The following is a 23,721-nucleotide window of genomic DNA, read 5'->3' as shown; positions in this document are numbered from 1 at the left end:
TGCCTCAGTCTCCCAAAGTGCTGGGATTACAGATGTGAGTCACTGCGCCCAGCCAAAATGGGACTCTTAATAGAACTTGCCTCCTATGGGGTGTTGTGGGAATCAGTGAGCTAACGTACCTCAAGCTCTTAGATCAGAGCAGTGATCCTAGGTAAAGCTTAACCATAAGCAGACCCATCAAGATAAGGACAGGTTCACTTTTTGAGGACCACATCATCAGTCCAGAAAGGGCAAGCCCACTGACTTTACTGTGGCTATAGAAAGCCCGAAGTTCCAAACTGGACTGAGGCCCAAGACACACAGGCCAAAATAATATAAAACATTCATAAAGCTCTTCCTAAATGCTAGACATTATGCTCAGCCATTTCAACAAACGATTTTATTTAATCCTCACAATGACCCAATGTACTTCCCCAGAACCTCATCTCCCAAATGCCTTACCATCTGTAAAATGGGGGTTCTCATAGCACTACCTCAAAGACCCACAGTAAGGATCAAGTACTGGAAGCGTTGCCTATGGTGACAGAGTGAATGGTCAGGAAACACCATATATTACTATTTTACCTACATAGCGGATGGGGCATTCCAGACCCAGAGAATTTAATCACTTGTCCCAAGTTACTAAGCTTCCAAGCACCAGAGCTAGGATTTGAGCTCTGGACTTCTGACCCTAAAGCCAGTGAGTGTTTCACGCCACCACAGTGGGACACACTTGGGTTCTGCTGTGTCTGGAGCAACAGCCCTGGGCTCCTGTGGTATATGACCTTGCCAGCTAGCCCCCACAAGGCGGCCAAGAACCAGGACAGGGAATGCCCAACCCTGACATCACACTGCTTTCAGCCAGACAACCTCTGCTCCACTTGCCACCTACTCCTCTGGAACCCACTTCTGACAGTTCCTTTGCTGAGACTCCCCAAATCCACCTGGGAATCTGACCTTGTTCCCCATCCAGTCACCTGCCTGCACAGTTAACACCTCAGTGCCAACTTCAACTCACCCACTGGGAACCTGCTCTAGCCTATTACTTCCTGCCCACAGGAAGCTCCTAGACTTGGGCTCCATCAAGACCCCCACAGTTGTGACATCAAAGCATCCTTGCCCTTAGCAGCTGGGGTCCTGGCTGGGAATCTGACTCTGTGAACAATGTTATAGCCTGCAGCTTCTCTCTGCCTTTGAAGATACAATCGCACATGTGAGGGTCCTTATGAGAAGCAAGGTTAGACTGGTTCTACTTGACCTCAGAGAGTTAAACCAAGACAGTAGTCAAATCTACAAAGAAAAAGTTCAGCCAGCAGAACTCCTGTGAATACCAGGTGCTAAACAAGCTAGAGTAAACATTAAAAAAAAAAAAGAAAAAAAAAAAAAAAAAGTCAACCTCAGCTGTGCAAAGGTGGCTGGACAAAAGGTGATAAATCTCAACCCTGGAAGTTTTCAGCTTGGAAGAGGGTTGGATGGGGTGATCCTCAGCTCTCTGGGACACCAAAGGTCAAGGACAGCCGCTTTCTACCTTGGCTGCAGATCACAATCATCTAGGAGCTTCAAAAACTACTGATGCCCTGGCCCCATCTCCAGAAATTAATTAATCTGGGATGGGAGCCTAGGGAACTGAAATTTGTAAAATAATGTGCAGGTAATTTTACTGTGCTGCTAGGGCTGGTCCTGGGTTCAGTGACGTGATGTGACACACAGTGTGGTGAGTTAGGCAGACACCCTCAGCCTCTTAGAACCACAGTCGTGTTCAGCAGTGTTCAGAAATCTGCATTTTTTTCCTGGATTTATTCCCCATGAACACTCCTGGACTTAATCTGTTCCTTTAATACCAATTTTGTTAATGTCATCAGCCTCACAGCAAACACTGCAGGATGGATTTTCCTGACACCAGCATGAGCCAGAAAAAGAGAAACAGGCTAGAGTGGTCTGGAAAAAATCTCTCACTGATTGAAGACACGGGACACCTGGGTTGATGGGGGACAGAAAGGGGTGGGGTGCAGAGGAAGAACTTGGTGAATTATGATCACCTGGACTTTTTGCAGGTGTTAAAAAATTTGAGTGACCAAAATTGTGTGGACAGGCCACACCTTCAAATCCTACCCATTCTGAACTCTCCTACCAGCCACACCCACCTCAGCCCAAATGCTTCTCTTGTTTGTTCAGGGAGTCATTTACCTGCCTGTCTACGCTGGCAATGAATTTCTCCCCCTCCAATACCCACTCCTGGGCTCTGAGCTAGAGCACCCAGGCTTAACCGTCTCTGATTGTCCCACAGGACTCAGAGCAGTGCTGGAATATGGTCGGATGACTGAACACTACACCCCCTCTCTACAAAAATCACTGTGAAAACTGAAACACTCGCTTGGTTCAAGCCACATGGGCAGGGCAGACCACCGTAAGTGATCGCCTCAAATACACCTAGACAGCCCAGCCTCTGGTATCTGAGGAGGACGCAGACTTCACCAGAGGCAAGACAAGGCTGTCTTGGCCACATCCTACCCACCACAGCAGGTTTGGCATTCTGCCGTGGTGGGTAAAGATGAAGCCCTAGTTAATACCTAGTTACTTTCCTCAGATGTCAGGAGTTGAATGTGTAATAAGCGCATGGGTATCTGCTGAAGAAAGGTGTCATTTTATAAAGACAGGCCTTCATAGTCCTTATCATAATCACTGATGAGACCTAAACACTGTCAGGGCAAGATGGAGTCAAAATATTTAAGTCTAAAAAGGTACCTGAAAAAACAGACAGATCATTAACAAATAATACAGGGTGTCCAGAAACACACTAGCCATTTGGAAAACAAGATGACAACCATACTTCATACCATGAAATCAAACTCTAGGGGGATGGAAATTTTAATGTAAAAAAAAAAGAAAAAAGAAAAGAAAATCCATTAATGTATTAGAAGAAAATATAAATACTAGAGTAGGGAAGACTTTTCGTTTTTTTGAGACAGTCTTGCTCTGTCTTCCAGGCTGGAGTACACTGGCACGATTTCAGCTCACTGCAACCTCTGTCTCCTGGGTTCAAGCAATTATCGTGCCTCAGCCTCTGAAGAAGCTGGAACTACAGGCGCACGTCACCACACCCAGCTAATTTTTTGTATTTTGAGTAGAGACGGGTTTCTGCCATGCTGCCCAGGCTGGTCTCGAACTCCTAAGCTCATGTGATCCACCCATCTCGGTCTCCCAAAGTGCTGGGATTACAGGCATGAGCCACTGTGCCCAAACGGGAAGACTTTTCTCAGCAGCATGCTCAAGAAATCATGAATGTGGAGACTGATTAAATAGAAAACAATTCATTGTAACCAACAATTGCCACATATAGAACCAAAGGGCAAATTACAAACTTTAAAAAATATTCTGCAACCCAAATGGCAGGCAAGGAGCTGCCATTGTTAATCCACAAAGCATTCTTATAAATCAACAGAGAAAACCCTGCAGCAGAAAAGAATGAACAGATGATAAAGTAAACAATTTTAGAAAAGCAACACAAATGGTCAACACACATTTGCACAAGGAATCCAGGAAACTGCAAATGCAACTAACTTGCATTAGAGTTCCCAGGATTGTGTGAGAAGGGTAGAACAGGTGTCAACTTGTAAAGTCTTTCTAGAACACAATTTGAAAGTATGTATCAAACTTTTTGCTGTCTTATCCAACAATTCTCAGAATCAATCCCAAGGAAATAATCACAGACCTATGCAAATAATTAAGTTACAAAGATGTTCATTATGGCACTGTTAAATTGGTGAAAATGAGGAAAAGCCTAACGTGTAAACAGAATACAATGCAGCTATTAAATTACCATTGTTAAATATTTAAGATATTGTAGACATCTTTCCGTGTCTTTAAGTTTAAAAAAAAATAGATGGTATTAATTTTTGTGGAGGAAAAAATAAACACATATATATATATATGCACTGAAAAATGGCTAGATAAAAAAGTAGTAAAATGTTAATGGTGGTTTCTTTGAATTATAGAATTAGGATTGGCTTCTGAGTTTTGCTTACTTATTATTTTCTATACCAAACTTGTCTTAATTTTGTTACAAGGGGTAAAAGGTTAGTCAAAAGATAAACGTGGAACTATAGCTCAAAATGCAAGCTGGCCCCTTTCTGAGGAACTGGCTCAGAGCACAGCCAACTTGGGGCCCCACACAGGGCAGGTAGGCACCGCGCCATTTCGCAAATGCCACACAGTCCCCAATCACATGTGTGGCTTTGGAATGCACCAGAGGGATTACCAGGCTGTCTGGTATTCTGGCAGTGCACATCCAACGAAATGGTAAAGTTTCACTGTTAAGAACTTTCTGATGATTTTCATTTTTAGAATTTAGCTGTAGCCTGGAGAAACCTGAAAATTCTCATTCCTCCTAGTTCTGTTTGCATCCTCCCCGTAGCCCATGTACCAGTGAACCCACAATATAAGGGACCACTTCCTATCAGAAGCAGCCAGCAATGAAATGCTCTGCTGAGCAAAACAGTGGCTACTCCAGCCCTGTCCCTGGAGACTTAATCACTGCACTGTCTCCACCCTCCTGTGGTGCCCAGCTCAGCCATGCAACACAGCAGGTGGCCTCTTTTGAATTAGGAGTATTGGGGCAATTTCAGACCAGTGGCAGGTGGGGCCCGGCCCCTTGCCACCTTCCCCTATCCCTGGCAAATACACCATGGCATGCCCCAAGCTCTGGCCACCCCTGACTGCACACAGCAGAGTTCCCCTTCCAATCTCAGCCACTGTGGATGGGATCCCATCTGTCTCGGATGCCCCAACCACACCTTGCTCTGGACCCATCTCCCATGAGGCCTCCTCTTCCCGATGGTTTTCCCCATTTCCTCCTACACAGAGCCCACACAGAGGGCCATCCATTTCTTCCCTGGGATCTCAGGCACCTCCTGGACCCCCAGGCCTCAGCTGCTAAATCTGCTTCATTGGTGGCTGCTCAGGGCCAAAACCCTGCAGCCATTCTGGCTCTTCTCCCTCATCTCTGTCAGGAAATCCCAAGGCCCAATTTCACCACACACGGGAATCTGCTCTCTTCTCATCACCTGCTGCCACAGCCCTGCTTCCAGCGGTCTGCCCGCTGGTGCCCTCTGCTCTAAAATCTCCAGAGCCACCCTTTAAAAACCCAAGTCAGTTGCGTGGTTGGCTCCTCTGCTCAGAACCCTCTGCTGCCCCCATCTCACCCAGGGTTAGCGAGGAAGGCTTCTTCGATGCTTGTGAGGCCCGACTTCCTCTGCCCCACACCTCTCAGCCCTCATTGGCCTTCACACCTCCTTCTGCCTGCTCCGCTCAGTCACGTTCATCTCTGCATTGCTCCCCGAACCACCCAGGCATGCTACTGCCTCAGGCTTCTGCACTGTTCCTCTTCCCTCTGCCTGGAATGCCCTCCTCGGAGAGCAGGGTGGTTCATGCCATCACAATCTTTAGCAAGGCCCTCTCTGAGCACCCATACAAAAAGCATCCCACCCCAAATTCACACTTGCCCTCGCCTCTTTATTCCTCTTTACTTTCTTCACAGTCCCTACCCCTGACATAACTATATTTACCTGACTCCTGTCATGAGAGAGCAAGCTCAGGGGAGCATAGACTCTTATCTGCTTTGTTCATGGTTCTATTCCCGGCACCTAAACAGAACAATCCCCAGCACATAGCAGGCTCTCAACAATGAATGAGTGAATGAGAAGAAAGGACTTGGCATGGGCTCTCACAGCCACACTGGGAACTCTGGGTCCAGCCTGTAAGTCAAGGCCCGGCAGTGGGCCAGGGGATCTGCTTCCCCCACCCACCCGCCCACCTGTCGAGTCACTCTCCCCTCCTTAGCCTTGGGAAGCCCCTTTCTGACCAGGAGTATTATATGCTGCTTGGAAAAAACTGGGCCTGAGTCACTCCCTGGGGCTCTAATTCTCTCTCCATCCCCTGGACCCACCTCCAAGATCCTTCCTTTACAGCATAATGGGAAATCCAGAGACAGCTCCCCTTGGAGAAAATGGAAAGGCACTGAATGATTTAGAGGAAAATTCAGTTCTTCCTGCCTCGGGAGTTAGGAAAGCTCAAATTCTCAGGAAGTTAGTGCGGTTGAAAGTGAAACATTAATAGAAATATTACTGGAAAATACCAAACAGGAAGAGAAGGAAAATTCCATTGTGGAAGCAAGGTCCTCTGTCAATGCTCCTTAATGGTCTCAGCAAAGCGTTTCAGAATCAAAACACAGGAAGAAGCGGAAATCAATCAGGCTGTCACCCTTCCTGTAGACTCCAGCTTCGGCCACGCCACCTCCACACCACGCCGGCACAAAGGGCACTGGCCTCAACACAAGGTCAATACACACAGCAGATACTGGCCGCCAGCTCTGCCTCTGCTGCGAGGCAGGGCAGAAGGCACTCCTCCCCGTGAGCCTCTGTTTCTCCATCTGCAAAAGGGAGATTACAGCCCGTTCCTCACAGAGTGGCTCTGAGAAGCAAACAAATTACCGGTGTGAAACTGCCCCCTTTAAGCTGTGGAACACTTACATAAATGTTGAAATCAGTCACTTCTACCATGCCAACAGAGGGGATATTTTACAAAGAGTAAGTCTAGCCACAAATAAGGCAGAGACAATAGAGCAAATTCGGGCATGCGATTGTGCAGTAGTATGGCAGAGTGGTTACAAATAGATGTGGATCTGGCTTCACATCTCATCTCTGCCACTTACTGGCTGTCTGACTTTATTATTATGTTTTTTTAGATGGAGTCTCGCTCTGGCGCCCAGGCTGGAGTGCAGTGGCCCTATCTCGGCTCACTACAACCTCTGCCTCCCGGATTCAAGCGGTTCTCCCACCTCAGCCTCCCAAGTAGCTGGGATTACAGGCATGTACCACCACGCCCAGCTAATTTTTGTATTTTTAATAGAGACGGGGTTTCACCATGTTGGCCAGGCTGGTCTCCAACTCTCGACCTTAGGTGATCCACCTCGGCCTCCCAAAGTGCTGGGATTACAGGAAGTGCTGGGATTACAGGCGTGAACCACCCCGCCCAGTCGACCTGACTTTAGACAAGTGACTTAACCTCTCTGTGCCTTGGTTTCCTCATACGTAAAAACAAGAATAGTAGCAGCAGTAGTAGTAGCTACCTCAAAGGACTGTAGTGAGGAGTAAGGTTACATACAAAGCACACAGAACTGCACCTAGCTCAGAGCATGTACAATAAAAGTATTAGCTAATATTACTGTAGTGGAAAGCTCCCTTAATTCAAGTGATTGTGCTTTTCTTACTCAAATACTGCCTCCTCACGCTGCTTCTCCTGTGGCTCCATGAAATCAAGGCCCTGCCCAGAACAGTCTCTGTGCCAAGACGGCTTTTAGCTCACCCACACCACTTTATTTACAGATAAATTCTGACATACAGATGTGAGTTTGAACCTTGGTTCCTGTGTCCTCAACCAGAAGATAAGCTTTTCAGGGGCGGGCACTATCCAGGCCCTGGTTCATCCCTGTATCCACACAGCTCCTCATGGTGGCCTGAATATAGCAATTCCTCAGTCAGCACAGGCCATATGAAAGTTAGGATGTCAAAGACGACCACCACCTTTGTCCCGCGGAAAATGCACCACCTTCTGGGCACAGTGGCTCACACCTGTAATCCCAGCATTTTGGGAGGCCAAGGCGGACGGATCACTTGAGCCCAGGAGTTTGAGATCAGCCTGGGCAAGATCGTGAAACCCCATCTCTACTTAAAAAACAAAACAAAACAAAACATTATCTGGGTGTGCTGCTGTGTGCCTGCCTGTAGTCCCAGCTACTTGAGAGGCTGAGGTGGGAGAATCGCCTGAGCCCGGGAAGTTGAGGCTGCAGTGAGCTGTAATTGTGCCACTGCACTCCAGTGTGGGGGACAGGAGTGAGATCCTGTCTCAAAAAAAGAAAAAAGCACCACTCCTACCGCCACCATCAACCAACTTCAGAAAACCACAGGGTGTGTTGCCGTCAGCCAGCCAGCATCCCAGCTCTGTTGGAAAGTCACACGTCCCAGTTTATTTTCTAGGGCCAAGCTGGCCTACCCGTTCCCCACAGATCACCACTTCTGGGCTCTCCCAGCACAAGCTAAACTAATCAGGGGAAGGCTTGACCACAGGCAAGTTCAACCTTGCTGACTGATCAGAGGAAACCACAGCTGTTTCAGATTTGACTTTTAAAGCTAATTTTTATGGGTCAGAAATGCTCTGGGGGCAAAAAGAGGATATGGTCAAGTCATGGGGGTTGAGCCCTGGGGTAATCAGTCATGTTCTGAGATTGTCAGATTAGAGAGGACAGTCACCTGATCTCTTTCAAGGAAACTTAAGTTCCTTGTTGATCAGGGCCAGTGTACCGCCAGTCTCTTTCTCCAAACAGAGCACACACAGCCTGGCGAATCCTTGAAGGGAAGGAATGCTTGGTGTTAGAATGAGAAGACATGACAGTTACAAGACTCACGTTTTGTGCAGCTGTCCCTTGGGATGTGCCAACTCTGTGCTCAGAATTTCTCTATAAAATAACTCAAGTGCTGCATTAACATCTCATTTCTGGAACTCTGAGGCAGATGGGAGAGAGAAACAGAAAAGCCAGATCTAGGGCCTCTTCTAGGGACACCAAAGACAAACTTGAAAGCGGAGAAATTAGGGCAGAGGGCTGCAAGTAGCATTAAGTAAAGAGGAGGAGGAGACATGTAACACATATTCCTGTAAATATCCAAGCTTTATACTACTTATTTCCATTGAAACCATGGAAAATAGAGGAAGCATATAGGTTTTGAACTCAAGACTGCACTGGTGTGATCCTTGCTCTATCACTTTGTAGCTATGTGACATTAGGCAAGTCATCAACCTCTCTAAGCCTCAGTTTCTTTACCTGGAATATGGGGATAAGGTAGATGATGGCATTGAAGGCTCTAATTAATGGCTTGCCTGTATCCCTGCCCTTTGCCATGGGACACTGCAGCTCCTCCTCTCTCCTTGAATCGTGGCTGGCCTTATGATTTGCTTTGGTCAACAGAAGGGTCAGCGTGCCAGTTTCCAACCTCAAGAGACCTCATGCGCTCCTGCTTTTTCTTGGAACCCTGCTGCTGTCATACGAACATGTGCTGGAGGAGGAGAGACCACACAGAACAGAGCTGAATTGTTGCAGCCCAAAGCCATCCTAAACCAGCCCACCAAACACGTAAGAAAGCCTAGCCAGGATCAGCAGGGCTGCATACCCACCCCACCCCCACTGACTGCAAAGGCATGAGTGAGCCCAACTGAGACCAGAAAAATGACTCAGATATACAGGCTCGTGGCTATAATAAAAGCTTATCGTTTAAAGCAGGGGTTGGAAACTACAGTGCACAGGTCAGCTGCCTGTTTTTTGTAAAGTTTTATTGGAATACAGCTGTTCCCATTAATTTCCATATCGTCCATGGCTGCTTTCAAGCTACAGTGGCAGAGTTGAAGAGCTACGATAGAGACTGCACGGCCCACAATCAAACCACAGGTGTTTTGGGGTGATTTGTTATGTAGCAACAGCTAATACAGCAGCCAAGCCTCTCCCAGTGGGATGGTGAGAATTAAATGACCAAATAAGTGATTACTATGAAGCCTGGAGAATGCATTTCCTTCTGGGGACTCAACCAGGAAAAACTGGATTTGATACGCAGCATTTCTCTCACACTACTTTCAGGGGATGGGACTTCATAGGGGAAAGTGTCCCAAGCCAAACCACAGCTACCAAGTGCGACCCTGACCTTTTCCATCAGTGACACTTTAAGAACTGAGAATGTGGCTGTTCATCAAATGGGAATGACTGACAACTCATGTTTGACCCTGGCTTCAATCAAGCCCTACATCAATGATTGTATGTGAAACAGGACAAATGATAATTCACAACTATGCAGCAAGGCACATGAGACTTTCTTCCCTTTGTGGGCTCCAACGTCCCTCTGCAGTCTCCCGCCACACCTGCCCTGCTGCCCCCAGCCATCCTCTCCAGCCTCCAGGCCATGGCACTGGCTGCTTTATTCCCTTTGCATGAAAAGCCCTCTTCCCCACTCCCCTGCTTCGGGAATTCCCACTCAGCCTTCTACGCTCAGCTCAAGGGCGATCTTCTCCTGAAGGCCCTCTTTGGCTTCCCAGGCAAGTTCAGGCCCTCCTAGCCCTCTGTACACACTTCTGGCATTCCTCAGGTTGTGATATTGTCTCTCTGGTTGTATCTGTCTCCCTGACTAGACCAGGAGAAGCTGGTATTCAACTGCAAACTGAGAAGCTTCCTTCTTGGAAAGTTAGCCACCACTTATTTCTCTCTGAACTCCCCCTGCCTAGCAGGCAGTTTAGAAACTGTTTGCTGGATGTTAAAAAAAAAAAAAAAAAGAAGTTAGACATGATATTATTTATTCTGTAACTATGGAAAAAGTGTTATTTAACTCAACTCTGGATGCTGACAAAATATAAAGTGTTGGTACACATCAGTATGTATTTAAAACCCGGGAAAACTGATGTCATGATGCATCCTGACTTAATTGTGGTGGAAACAACATTTATTTAATTATAATAAAAGAAACAAGACTTCAGCAGAAAATATAACTGGATAAGACCTGTTTGGCTGCACAAAAGGAGACCTACCAAAGTAACTGGCCTCTTTTGTAATCATTGTTTTTTTTTTTAATAAAGCACAACTTGAAGGAATAATGTGTCTACCTATTCCAGTTTCATTTTCTCTTCCCAGGAGCTCAGGCCCTTACCGTCTCTCACCAGAACTACAGCTGTGCCCTAACTTCGATCCCCAGATTTTGGCAGCTGTTTATAGCCTGGATGCCCCTTCACCATGGCTCTGAATACATCCCTTCCCTGGCTCAACAACCTTCAAGGTCTCCCCTGTGGGGTCTAACTTCAAGCCCCTACCTCTCTCACATTGTCATCTCTCATTCCCCAAACAAGGCCCAGCTGCATGAAAATGCTGCTTTCCAAGAACAGGCCCCATGTTGAGATTTTATACACATACACACACGTACATGCACACGTCTATGTTCACACACACGTATACACTTACATATGCACACCCTGACACATAAGCACTCCTGCAGCCTGCAGTCACCCTCTCCCCTGCGCTGGGATTCCACTTCCAACTCTAGATCCAGCTCAAAGCCACCTCCTAGGTGATGATCTCCCCAAATTCTCCAAGATAAAAACACTGGGAAACAAAGGATGAAATTCCTGTCAATCTCCTCCAGGGGCTCAGGCCAGAGATATGGACAAATCTCCTGCATCCTTCATTACCTCCCCTCCTCACACTTATACCAAGACATCTCTGAGCACAAAGTAAATGCTGGGAAAAATGGGCTATGTTAGGGGAGAAACCATTAGAGTAAGGCTAGTTTTTCTTCCAAATAATTACAATCGGAAAAGTGGGTGGGGTGCTGTGGCTCTCACTTGTAATCCCAGCACTTTGGGAGGCCAAGGCAGGAGGATCACTTGAGCCCAGGAGCCTGGGCAACGTAGCGACACCTGATCTCTACAAATAAAAAAATTAGCCAGGTGTGACAGTACGTGGCCCCAGTAACTCAGGAGGCTAAGGTGGGAGGATTGTTTGAGCCTGGGAGGTTGAGGCTGCAGTGAGCCATAGCTGCGCCACTGCACTCCAGCTTAGGTGAGAGGGTGAGACCTCTAACAATGGACAAAGACTAAACGAGGAGCCAGAAGTGGGTTTTCCTGGATCCATGAGTGAGGGGCAGAAGGAAGGCTGGATCTACAGTGTGCCTGGCCTCCCAAAAGCTGTCTGGCTGGAAATAATGTGAAAACAACTGCTTCCTGACTGCATGATGGGGTGGGGGTGGAGGGGTGCTGGCCAAGGATCAGGAAGTAGCCACACACAGATGGCAGAAACAAGGGCATCCAGAGTCTCTGCATTCCAAGGCTGCCCTGACCAGAAGACCCAGATGGACAGTTAAGAAGAAGCCACTGTTGCATGAGTGGTTTTCAAAGCATGGTCCCAGGACCCTCAGCCACTTCCCCTCAACCTGGGAAATGCTGGAATGCAAATACGCAGGTTCCCCACCAGGCATGCTCAATTAGTTGCTGCAGGATGGACCCCAGCAATCTATTGTAACCAGCCCTCTAGGCACACTAAAGTTTGAGGATCACTGCACTAGAACGTTCTGCTGACCCTCTCTGGCTGCCTCCTCCCTCCTGGGTAGAAAGAACATCTGGACAACTTCTCAAAAGATCAAAGGTCTTACAGTCACAACCTAGTAGGTGAAAAGCAGCCCAGAGAGATCTTCTAAAAAATCATATCTGATCACAACACTCTCACAGCTAAATCCCTTCACAGGCCCCCTCTGTGCTTAGCTTACAAGGTCCTCCCTGATCCAGGCCCTGCCCAACTTATCTCAACCTCTCAATTTCAGCCACATGGGACTTCACCTGCAGTTCCCTGAAGCACAGGGCTCTTCTCCAGCCAACCATGGTGACCACCACCCCCCTCACAATAACGGCCCTGCCTCCAAGGTGCACTCCTCGATGCCACACCCCCCAACCTCTCCCGTGCCCTTCATCCTTCCTGTAACCCTGTAACACAAGGTCTCATCATAGCACTCATCACCATCATGCCACTATGGCCTCTGTCATAGCATTCACTGCAGAGGGTCTCTGCTCCAGCACCCAGCAGGGGAGGGCACAGAAAAGACCCATAAGAAATATCTGGTGATGAAAAGAAGTCAAGTCTTAAACATCTTGACAACCTGGCTATAAAACAAATCATTTCTCAGTGTTTGAAACAGTCTTAATTGTAATTTGGAAAAAAATATTTACTGAAGTTTTGAACCACTAGCAGTGAAACAGAAAGGAGATCTGCCCACCTGGGGTGTGGCTGCAGGGTAACAAGGAGGATGCATAAAGTCCGGTGCAGTTGCGTGACCCTATCGTGCCGCCTTTTATATTCAAGACCTCCCCAGTGCCTGCACCAAGCCAAGCCTGGGCCATGCATAAGACTGCACAGAGCCTATCTGGTGTTTCCCTCACTGATCAACCACAAGCCCAGGGTCCTGGTGGCTCCCAGGGAAATCTACCCCCTCTCCCAAGGCAGCTCCTGGGTGGCCACCTGGCTCCCAGCTAGTTGTCATCTAGGTGTGGCATCCTGGGTGCTTAGGAAACCCAGAGTCCAAGCTTCCGAGGCGTGCCCCAAACTGCCTCCAGGGAGAGGTGGGATCCTCCACGGACTGCCCATGCAGATCAAGCAGGGGATGGGATATTCCGGGGACCTCGGGGAGAGGAGGCCAGGCAGAAAAACTAGAGGAGGGACATTCCCTTCCTCCTCTCTCCTGGCAAACAAATAAGATCCCTTTCCAGGCACCAGCTGGCAGGTAAGAGCCTGCCTCACTGCTGTCTGGACGTCCAGTCCTAAAAGGAACTCAGACTCTTAATCTGTCTCCCCCAGCCCAGGCCTGGGCAAAGGTTTATCTTTGGGGGAAGAAGGTGGGGAGAACAACAGACACGGACCAGGGCGCTGAGAAGGAAGAAGCTCTCCCACCGGGCCTCAGATTTAATCAAAACACTGCCTTCCACCAGAAGTAGACAGAACAAGTATTATTTTATGGGGGAAGGGAGGGCTTCACAGGAGTGTGAAGGAGGAGGAGGGGGCCTAGTCTGGCTGTAATTAACTCGTCTGCTTCAAAGGGAGGGAACTAGATGGCCTAATGCGTTAGGAAGGGGGTTGTCACAAAGTCCCCCCGCCCCCGTGTTCCTGGTACCGTATGGGGTAGGGTTGAGGTCAGGAAGGAAGCAGGTGAGGATAGGAGGGGTGGGGTCTCCTTCCAGCCGGGCCTGATAGGCTGACCCCCTCCCGCGCGCAGCGGCAGGAACTGACGGGTTCGGTGAGGAGCGCTCTTGGAGGCAGCGCATTTCAACCGGAAAAGCACGCGTGGAGGTTCCCGGAGCAGCTCCGGTACCAGGCAGCCCGAATTTGGAAACCTGGAGCTGGGGGTGGGGTGGGGCGGGGTGGGGCGGGGCGGGGCAGGGCCGGGCAGGGCAGCCGCGAGGGATTTACATATACACGCTGGAGACAGCCGGTCCAGATCTGCCACCAAGAATGCTGTGTAATATTGGGCGAGTCCCTTCCTTGCTCTGGACCTCAGTTCCCCACCTAGAGCGTGAGCGGAGGGTGGAGGCTGGAGTAAGGGGAGTCAGGAGTCAAAGCTCTTTGAAGTCCTTGACAGCTCTGACTCTGACTTTACTCCTTGGCAGCCGGAAGGGCTGGCTGGGTCCGTCTTCCTGGGACAAGGCTGGGCCGGGCGCTCTCGCTCGGGCTGTGGGCTCAGAGAGGAGACGTTCTGGGAGCAGCGGCGAAAGCGGTGGTGTCAGGAGGCCGCCGGTCCCAGGAAAAGCGAGCGGGAGGGGGCAGAACCGGGGAAGCAGCACGCCAGCCCCGACCCAGGGTCCTAGGCCGAAGCTGAAGTAGGGACTCGACACCAGAGCGGTGGGTGCCTTGGTTTCCCCGTGCGCACCGTGGCTCTTTTGGAACCTCGGGAAGAGGCCAAGGGGCACCTTACCTTGTCCTTCTTGCCGGCCCCGCTCTCCTCCGCGGCTGAGGCGGCGCACTTGTTGAGCAGTTTCTTGCCTCCGCAAGCCGTCGGGCTCCAGGTGCGGCCGCCCGCGCAGGCGCCCCCCAGGGGGTCCCCGGCCCCGCCGCCCGCCGCGCTCTCCACTTTGATGAGGCGGTGCTTGGGGGAGATGTAGCGCACCTCGGCCGGCGTGGCGGGCCGCCGCTCGCTGCTGCTGCGGTAGAGGTGCGGGGAGCCGGAGGAGGAGGACGACGACGCGGCGGCCCCCGCGCCCGAGGAGGCGCAGCAACAGCCCGCGGCGCCCGACGCGGACGAGGCCGAAAAGGCGCGCTGCACCCCGCCTGGCTCCCCGCCGCCGCCGCCGCAGTAGTCCAGGCGGCACATGGCGCGCAGTTTGCGCAGCGACGAGCCAGGTCCGTTGTAGGGGTCCTCGAAGTCGCGTTCCTTCTGCGCGCGGTAGGCGCGGATGAGGTCGCTGGTGCTGCCGCTGTCGTCGGGCAGGGAGCCCGAGGAGGCCGAGAAGCAGGAGGCGGTGGCCGGACCGCAGGACGCCGAAGCAGCGGAGGAGGCCTGCGGCACGGCCTGGGGGGGCTGCGAGGGCCGCTCGCCCCGGCGCCGCTGCTCGCGGTAGTCTGGCCGCGGCGGCTGCGGTGGGCTCTTGGTCTTGCTGTTGCCCAAGCTGAAGTACTTGTTTAGCCACTTGGCCATGGCGAGAGGCCGCCTAGGGCCGCGGCGTGGGAGCCCGGTCCGCCGCCGCGGCCATTCGGGGGGCAGCGCTGCCGCGCAGGTCCCTCGGCGCCCCGGCCCCGGCGGGGGGCGTCCGGGGCGCCCGCTCGCGACGCCAAGTTCAAGTTCTCGCCGCCGCCGCCTCCTGCCGGCAGCTCTCTGGCTCCGGCAGCTGCAGCACCGCCCTCCGCCTAGCGCCGCCCGAGCTAGGGATCTCGCGCCCCTCGTGGGCGCGTCTCATGGGGTCCCGGCCCACGGCCCGGGGGAGAGCGGAAGGTCCGAGCGCTACCGCCGCGGACCCTGTGGCCGTGAGCCCCCCGCCGTGGAGCGCGCTCCTGCCCCGTCGGAGCCGCAGCCTCCGCCTTGGCCGGGATCTGCGGCTGCCGCGGGAACTTCTCGGCGTCCTCGGCTCCCTTCTTCCTTCCTGCGAGCGCTGGGGCGAGCTCTGCCGCGCAGCCGAGGAGAACGCGGCCGGGAGAGACAGCGAGCGACGGAGGGAGGCAGCCGGCGCCCGCCCGAGCCCGCGCGCCCGTGCCCGTCCCGGCGGCGCCTGTCGCTGCCACTGCCGCCGCCGCCTCCCGAGCCGCCGCGTGTGTGACACTCAGGCCGCCAGAGCCCGCCCCGCGCCGCCGTCCCGCCCTCCCGGAGCCCGCGCGCGCCCCGCCCCCCGTCCGCCCCCGCAGACCCAGCACCGCCCACCCCGCGAGCCTGGCCCGGGGCCGCGGCCCAAGCCCCGCCTCCCTCGCGCCCGGGCCTGGGGTGGGCGCACCTCTCCGCTCCGGCACGCGCCACCTCCCGCGGCCGCCCAGGCGCCAGCACCAGGGTCGTGCCCCAGGGCGCCGGGGTCCCGCCGCGCAGCCGGCTCCGCCTAGCTTGCTGCTCGCCGCTGCCTCGGGCGAGAGGTTGCCTGGCGGAGCCTGCTACGCGCAGAGGCCAAACCTGTCCGCAGTCCTCCGGGACCCCGCGCGTTGTTCACTCCAAGGATCCCCCTGTCGGGGTTGAGGAGTGGGGGTGGATTAACACGCAACCTTTCTAGTTTACAGCGTGGCCCGTGTGGAGGAAATGCAGTGCCGAGTGTCCTTAGGGACAGACTGGCTGTCCCCCTTTTCCTTAAAGGGACAGACTCCGGTTCAGCCCCGTGCACCGGGTCTTCGGAGGAATCTTTATGCTAATGAGTGTATTAGCAGTCCAGATGACGGATGTGGCCGGGATAGGCGGTGGGAGCCGGGCCCAGCACCAATCCGAGAGCAAGTCTAGGGGAGGTCGGAATGTTTGCTTACCTTTTCACCTCTGAGGAAGTCGAGGCTTTAGCCCTGTTCACTGCCAGCCTGGCGGAGCAAGTTGTGGGAACGTTTAATGCCTTATGTTGTAGGGGCTGGCAGGGCTCCATTTAATACAGGAACTCGGCCGGGTGCGGTGGCTCACGCCTATAATCCCAACACTTTGGGAGGCTGAGGCGGGTGGATCACGAGGTCAGAAGTTCAATACTAGCCTGGCCAAGATGGTGAAACCCCGCTGTAAAAATAGAAAAATTAGCCAGGTGTGGTGGCAGGCACCTGTAATCCCAGCTACTCGGGAGGCTGAGGCAGAGGTTGCAGTGAGCCGAGATCACACCACTTCACTCCGGCCTGGGCAACAGAGCCAGACTGCGTCTCAAAAAAAATAAAATGACCTCATTTTACAGATGGAGAAACTGAGGCCCAGGGGAAAGTCACACAGGTGGACTTGGATGCCAGTTCCTAAATCTGGTGGCACCACAATTATGTCTTTTCCAAGAGTCTCTTCTTTGCGATTTCAGATCATCCTTTGATTATTAACCAAAATTGGGGAAATAGGCCCAAGGAGTGGCCCAATTTGCTCAGTGTAACTTTTCCTGGGATCTGCACCTAGGGGAGGTGGCATGCTCCCTGTTGAGAGGGAAATGCTGCCTGAAGATGAAGTAGCTGCCACTAGTGCCTGGTGCTGCTTTGAATTTGCCTGGGCAAGCCCCAAAATGTGACTTAACTCTGAGATGTGGGCAGCTGAGAGCTGAGAAATTCTCTTAAGAATGTTGATTTACTAAAACAATAGCCCGAATCAAGAATCTGCATTTGCTGTCCATCTATTATAGATGTGATTTGGGGGAGTCTGTTTTTCCGCTATCCTGTAGTAACAGCGGGAACTGTGAGGGCAGACAGCAAGGCCAGGGGCTCTTTTGATCACATTGTAGTTCTGGCCACGCTGGAAGTGGAGGTCAAACTCTCAGTCTGAGACACTTGGACAGGGAAGACCTGAGAGCTGTTACTGCTTCCTCTCTGTAACCCACCCAGACTCATGCCTGAGGCCACAGCGCAGAAGTGATAGAAGCAGGACTTGAACTAGGTCTTATCCTGAAGCTGACCTCCGTCTGCTCAGCCACACACAGTAGTAAAGTGGAATTGACTTCAAATTTGTTCTTCCAGAATCAAGTTATTTGCCCTTTCCCTCCTTGGTCAGACAATACTGTCATCCTCTGTGGCCAATTGAATTTTCCAAACCCACTATGTCTCATAGTCACAGATACTGTCACCAACTACACAGCCTCTTCATTGCCTGAGATCTATTTACTTAGCATTTCACAGTAAATAATCTAAGGGGTGTGTGTGTGTGTGCGCGCGCGCGTTTGATGTGTCTGGGGCACGCAGAGAGGACCCAGAAGTTGACCTGGCTAGGATGTTTATTTTGAATATACCTAGACTTAAATATCTCTGTTACCCTTTAAATTGCTCCTCTGTCACATTGGCACTTAATTATCTTGCATATAAGGAGGCCTCAGTAGAAAACCTGAAAGGCAAGGACATCCTTGTCTTAAGCCCCACCTTTCATCCAACCACAAATCCTCCCCAGCTACCTTCCTTCCCATTTCTACTTCTGAGCTCAGATCCTGGCAATAGGCCAGGCCATCTGAGACAAGAAAGTCCTCTCTGGAATCTGGAAGCTTGCTCCCTTCTTTTGCCTTGCACATGGAAGGGTTATCTCTGCCTTTTCCAAAGGTTCAGGAAGAGACGTTATATTTCGTAACTTATTTTTTCCATGTCACTTTCAGCAGGCCATAGGGTCGTATCCACTTTCCCATGTGATACCTCTGCTGGGGTGTAATTTGCAAGCCAGAATTATTGTAATGCTATAGTATTATGCCAAGAACGTCCAGAGCACTTGTGTATCTGCTCAACCCTTAGACACTCTGTATATAATTAACCCTCCTCAACATCCCTGCAATCTGGTGTTATTCCCAGTTTACAGATGGGGTAGCTGGCCTAAGGTGGTATTTACCTGAAGCAGGCAAAAACCACATGGGTGTTTTCCTTTAGGAGCTTGTAGAGACAACTATCCAAGACTCAGAGTCCGAAATAATCATTCTGAAGGGAAATAGAAAAAGCTTCCTAAGGACTATGCCAAATGGTTTAGGAAGGCAAACACTTGTGGGAGAAGTATTAGAGCACTATAGGAGGGAAGAGATGGACGGACTCTCTTTTCAGAGATCCAGCCACTCCATTTTACAGAGGGCAGACTGGGACCGGTGAAGGGAAGAGATTAAATCAAGAGGCACAGCTAGGATTGGTCTCCAGTCTCTTGACATCACAAACTCAACACTGTCTGATGCTGTAAATTGTGTCCATCATTTTTGGAATTTTTGCTTTTCATGTCCTCCTCCAGTCCCACCCTAGTTTTCTTATTAGAAAGGTTGAGTTATGGCCCTATTTCTGTTTCTGTTCTATCTTAGCCTATCACTTTAGAACAAGAGCCCCTCAAGCTGCCAGGGGCATGGTGTCTCCTTTGCTGCGCCTCTTTCCAGTATCTGGAGGAAGGCTGTGCCACTTGTACAGGTCCAGAAAAAGAGTGCCACCACCAACCCAACAGACTCATCTACTTCTTCTTCTTTTTTTTTTTTTTTTTTTTTTTGAGATGGAATCTGGCTCTGTCGCCCAGGCTGGAGTACAGTGGAGTGATCTCAGCTCACTGCAAGCTCCGCCTCCTGGTTTCATGCCATTCTGCCTCAGCCTCCCGAGTAGCTGGGACCACAGGCTCCCACCACCACGCCCAGCTAATTTTTTTGTATTTTTTTTTTTTTTTTTTTTAGCAGAGACGGGTTTCACTGTGTTAGCCAGGATCGTCTCGATCTCATGACCTCGTGATGCACCCGCCTCAGCCTCCCAAAGTGCTGGGATTACAGGCGTGAGGCACCGCACCCAGCCCTTTTTGTTTGTTTGTTTGTTTCTTTCTTTAGAGACAGTGTTTCACTCTTGTTGCTCAGGCTAGAGTGCAATGGGATGATGTCGGCTCAACACAACTTCCACCTCCTGGATTCAAGCGATTCCCCTGCCTTAGCCTCCTGAGTAGCTGGGATTACAGGCATGCACCACCATGCTGGGCTAATTTTGTATTTTTAGTAGAGATGGGGTTTCTCCATATTGATCAGGCTGGTCATGAACTCCCGACCTCTGGTGATCTGCCCATGTTGGCCTCCCACATCAGCCTCCCAAAGTGCTGGGGTTACATGTGTGAGCCACCGCACCCGGCCTCATCTACTTTTTTTTAGATAACATTATTCAGTTCTGTCCATTGAATGGTAACGTCAGTCCCCTGTCTGTGTACCAGGCCCTGGGGGATGCAGAGATCATCTGAACCACAGTCTGTCACCAATAATTATACAAGGCAAGACGAGAGAAGTGCAAGACAGAACAAGGGACAAAGAGCTGTGGGGCTATGGGGAAGGGAGATTTTAATTATGAGACGGGGTAGATCATAATGGGTTCTTAGTAGAGGTGATATCTGGTCTGGGCCTTGAAGAGTGAGTAGCATTATGATATAGTAGAATTAGACAAGAGAATTCTACACAGAGAGAGAGGTGTAGAAGCCACACATCATGAAAGGCATAGAAGCAAGAACATGTGGCAAACCACTTGGGCCATAATGAGTTTCCAAGTGGAGTAGGAGTAGCTGAGAATCTGTGAATGCACGGAATGGTGGGTAAGGGTAGAAAGGTAGGCTGTACCCCATCAGGAAGAGTTTTGAATATCAAACTCAGGAGAATTTTTTATCTTGTAGGCAATAGGGAGCCACTGAAGGTCTTTGAGCAAGGAAATTAATTACCTTATGTTTTCTGCATTTTATAAAGATTATTTGGGAAGCAGTGTGGAAGATGTATTTCTTGGGGAGAGACAGAAAGTAGGCAGAGCAGTTAAAGGAACATTAAGGAACCAGAAAATGGTGCATAGAACAGTAGCTAGTGCACAGAAGGCACTCAGTACTTTTGTTGAATGAATAAATAACGTTGAAGTAGTGAAAGGGTGTTAAGTCATTTTAGAGGACAGACTCTGCCTGACTCTCAAGTCTTTGCCTTTGGGCCACTTAGTGAGTGGTGACCAACCACTTCCCAGTGAAAGGTGATGCTGCAGGAAGGAGAAGGTCGCTGACTTGGCATTAGCTACCTGTATAAACAGCTGTGAGGGTCAGGGCACAAGTCTGAGCTGGAGGTATAGATTTGGGAGTTACTAGAGCTCAGTAAAGATCTGAAGCCAAAACCTCTGTCATCCATGACCCCTTAGTTCATTCCTACTTTATCCAGCCTGTCGGCAAAGTATATGCAGAATCCGGCCACTACTCACCACCCCCATCTCTACCACCCTGGACCAAGACTCCTTCATCTCTTGCCTGGATTATTGTGGGAGTGTCTTATCCATCTTCCCTGCCTCCATCTCACCCCAGCAGTCAGTGATCCTATTAAAAATGGGTGTGATTATGTCTTTCCTCTCTTCACATCCCCCCTGGAATCCTCATTTTCCTAATAGGAAATGCCAAAATTCTTACAGTGGCCCATAAGGCCTTGTATGACTGGTCCCCTTAAACTCCTAACCTCCTGTTATACTATCCTTTCTCTCCTGCTGCAGTCCAGCTGCCTCTTTGCTGTTCCTTGAAGCCTCTAGGCACACTCGTGCCTCGAGGCCTTTGCACTGCTGTCTCCTCTGCCAAGAGTGTTTTTCCCCAGCTATCCCCATGGCTCACCCTTCACTTCCTTCAGGTCTTTATTTAAATGTCACATGCTCAGTGAGGCCTCCCCTGGGCACAGTGTCTAGAACTGCAGTCCCCGCTCAACACTTGCCATCCCTCTTCCTCGTTTTATTTTCCTGAGAACTCTCTTCCTCATTTTACCTACTGTATATTTTACGTATATTTCTTGTTTATTCTTTGTCTTGCCCCACAGCGGGAAAGAGATCTTTGCCCTTTTGTTCACTGTGTATCTCCAGTGTCCAGAACAGTGCCTCTGGTCATACTCTGTAGGCACATGATAAGTATTTGTTGAATGAATGAGTGGATGGAAGTGATTGATATCATGGAGAGTGGAAGAACAGAAGGTCACAGCTGGACATCTCTGTCCACTTCAGCTTGCTAGCCTTGGCCTGGAGGTAGGAGCATGTCAGACTTACTATGTTTGAAAATATATATATGTAAGATGTACATGATGTTTTGATATACATATACATAGTGAAATAGTTTCTGCAGTCAAATTAAGCAAGTTAACATATCATCTCACATAGTGACCTTTCTGTGTGTGTGGTAAGAGCACCTAAAATCTGCTCTCTTGGCAAATATCCAGTATCCAATGCAATATTGTTAACTGGTGTCCTCATGCTGTACATTACAGTCCTAGACTTATTTATTCTACGTATCTGTACCCTTTGACCTACATCTCCGCATTCTCCCCAATCTTGTCCTCTCGCCTCCTCTGGTAACCACCATCCCCCTCTCTGTTTCTATGTATTCAACTTCTCTAAAAACAGATTCCACATACAGGTGAGATCATAGAGTATTTGTCTTTCTGTATCTGACTTACTTCATTTAGTAGAACATCTTCCAGATTAATCCATGTCATCACAAATGGCAGTATCTCCTTTTCTAAAGCTGGGTGGTGTCCCATTGAGTGTACATAATTTTTTTATTTTTAATTTTTATTTATTTATTTATTTTTGAGACAGGGTCTCACTGTGTCATCCAGGCTGGAGTACAGTGGCATGATCTTGGCTCACTGCAGCCACAACCTCCCAGCCTCAAGTGATCTTCTCATCTCAGCTTCCTATGTAGCTGGGACTACAGTTGTGTGCCACCACGCCAGGCTAATTTTTAAGTTTTTTGTAGAGACAGGGTCTTACCATGGTGTCGAGGCTAGTTTCGGGCTCCTGGGGTCAAGTGATCTGCCCGCCTTGGCCTCTCAAAGTGCTGGGATTACAGGCATGAGCCACTGCACTCAGCATATTTTTAATTTTTATGGGTACATAGTAAGTATATGTATTTGTGGGGTATGTGAGATTTTCATACAGGCATGCAATGTATAGTAATCACATCAGAGTAAATGGAGTATCCACCACAATTTTTTAACCCTTTCATCCATTGAGTGAATGTTAGGTTAATTCTGTATCTTGGCTATTGTGAATGCTGCTGCAATGGAAGTTCACCATCTCTAGGAGGTGCTGACTTCATTTTCTTTGGGTATATACCCAGAGGACAGTTTACTGGGTCATATGGCAGTTCTAGTTTTAATTTTTTTGGGAACCTCATACTGTTTTCCATAATGTCCGCACTAAATTTACATTCCCATCAACAGTGTGCAGAGGTTTCCTTTCGCTTTTCCACACCCTCACCCACACTTGTTATCTCTTGTCTCTTTGATAATAGCCCTCCTAAGAGATGGGAGGTGGGATCTCATTGTGGTTTTAATTTGCATTTCCCTGTTGATTAGTGATGTTGAGCACCTTTCCTATATATGTTGGCCATTTTTTATGTCTTTGTTGGAGAAATGTCCATTTAGGTCCTTTGCCCATTTTAATTTAATTTAATTTAATTTATTATTATTATTATTATTGTGGGAGATGGAGTCATGTTCTGTCACCGAGGCTGGAGTGCGGTGGTGTGATCTCAGCTCACTGCAACCTCTGCCTCCCAGGTTCAAGCAATTATCCTGCCTCAGCCTTCCAAGTAGCTGGGATTACAGGCACCCGCTACCACACCTGGCTAATTTTTGTATTTTTAGTAGAGATGACGTTTCACCATGTTGACCAGGCTGATTTTGAATGACTGACCTCAGGTGATCCACCTGCTTCGGCCTACCAAACTGCTGAGATTACAGGCATGAGCCACTGCGCCCAGCCCTTTGCCCATTTTTAAATTGGGTTATTTAATAATTAAAAGCTGGGCGTGGTGGCTCACGCCTGGGATCCCAGCACTTTGGGAGGCCGAGGCAGGTGGATCACAAGGTCAGGAGTTCAAGACCAACCTGGCCAAGATAGTGAAACCCCATGTCTACTAAAAATACAAAAAGGTAGCCAGGCATGGTGGGCGCCTGTAATCCCAGCTACTCGGGAGGCTGAGGCAGAGAATTGCTTGAACCCGGGAGGTGGAGGTTGCAGTGAGCCGAGATCATGCCACTGCACTCCAGCGAGACTCCATC

General features: G+C 50.0%; 1 protein-coding gene across 1 annotated transcript in view; it reads right to left on the bottom strand.

Moving 5' to 3' along the window:
* The window catches only part of SHB (SH2 domain containing adaptor protein B), a 152,268-nt gene extending 136,447 nt beyond the window's left edge, over positions 1-15,821 (bottom strand). The window contains exon 1 of the mRNA XM_005581249.5: positions 14,520-15,821. Within this exon, the coding sequence (XP_005581306.4) occupies positions 14,520-15,239 (720 nt within the window). The 5' untranslated portion in view covers positions 15,240-15,821. The remainder of the gene's footprint in view (positions 1-14,519) is intronic.
* Positions 15,822-23,721: the final 7,900 nt, after the last annotated feature.

The sequence above is a fragment of the Macaca fascicularis genome, chromosome 15, assembly GCF_037993035.2.
Source record: "Macaca fascicularis isolate 582-1 chromosome 15, T2T-MFA8v1.1".
Lineage (NCBI taxonomy): Eukaryota > Metazoa > Chordata > Mammalia > Primates > Cercopithecidae > Macaca > Macaca fascicularis.
Note: the sequence above shows the minus strand (reverse complement) of the source record. Positions and strands in the feature narration are given on the sequence as shown.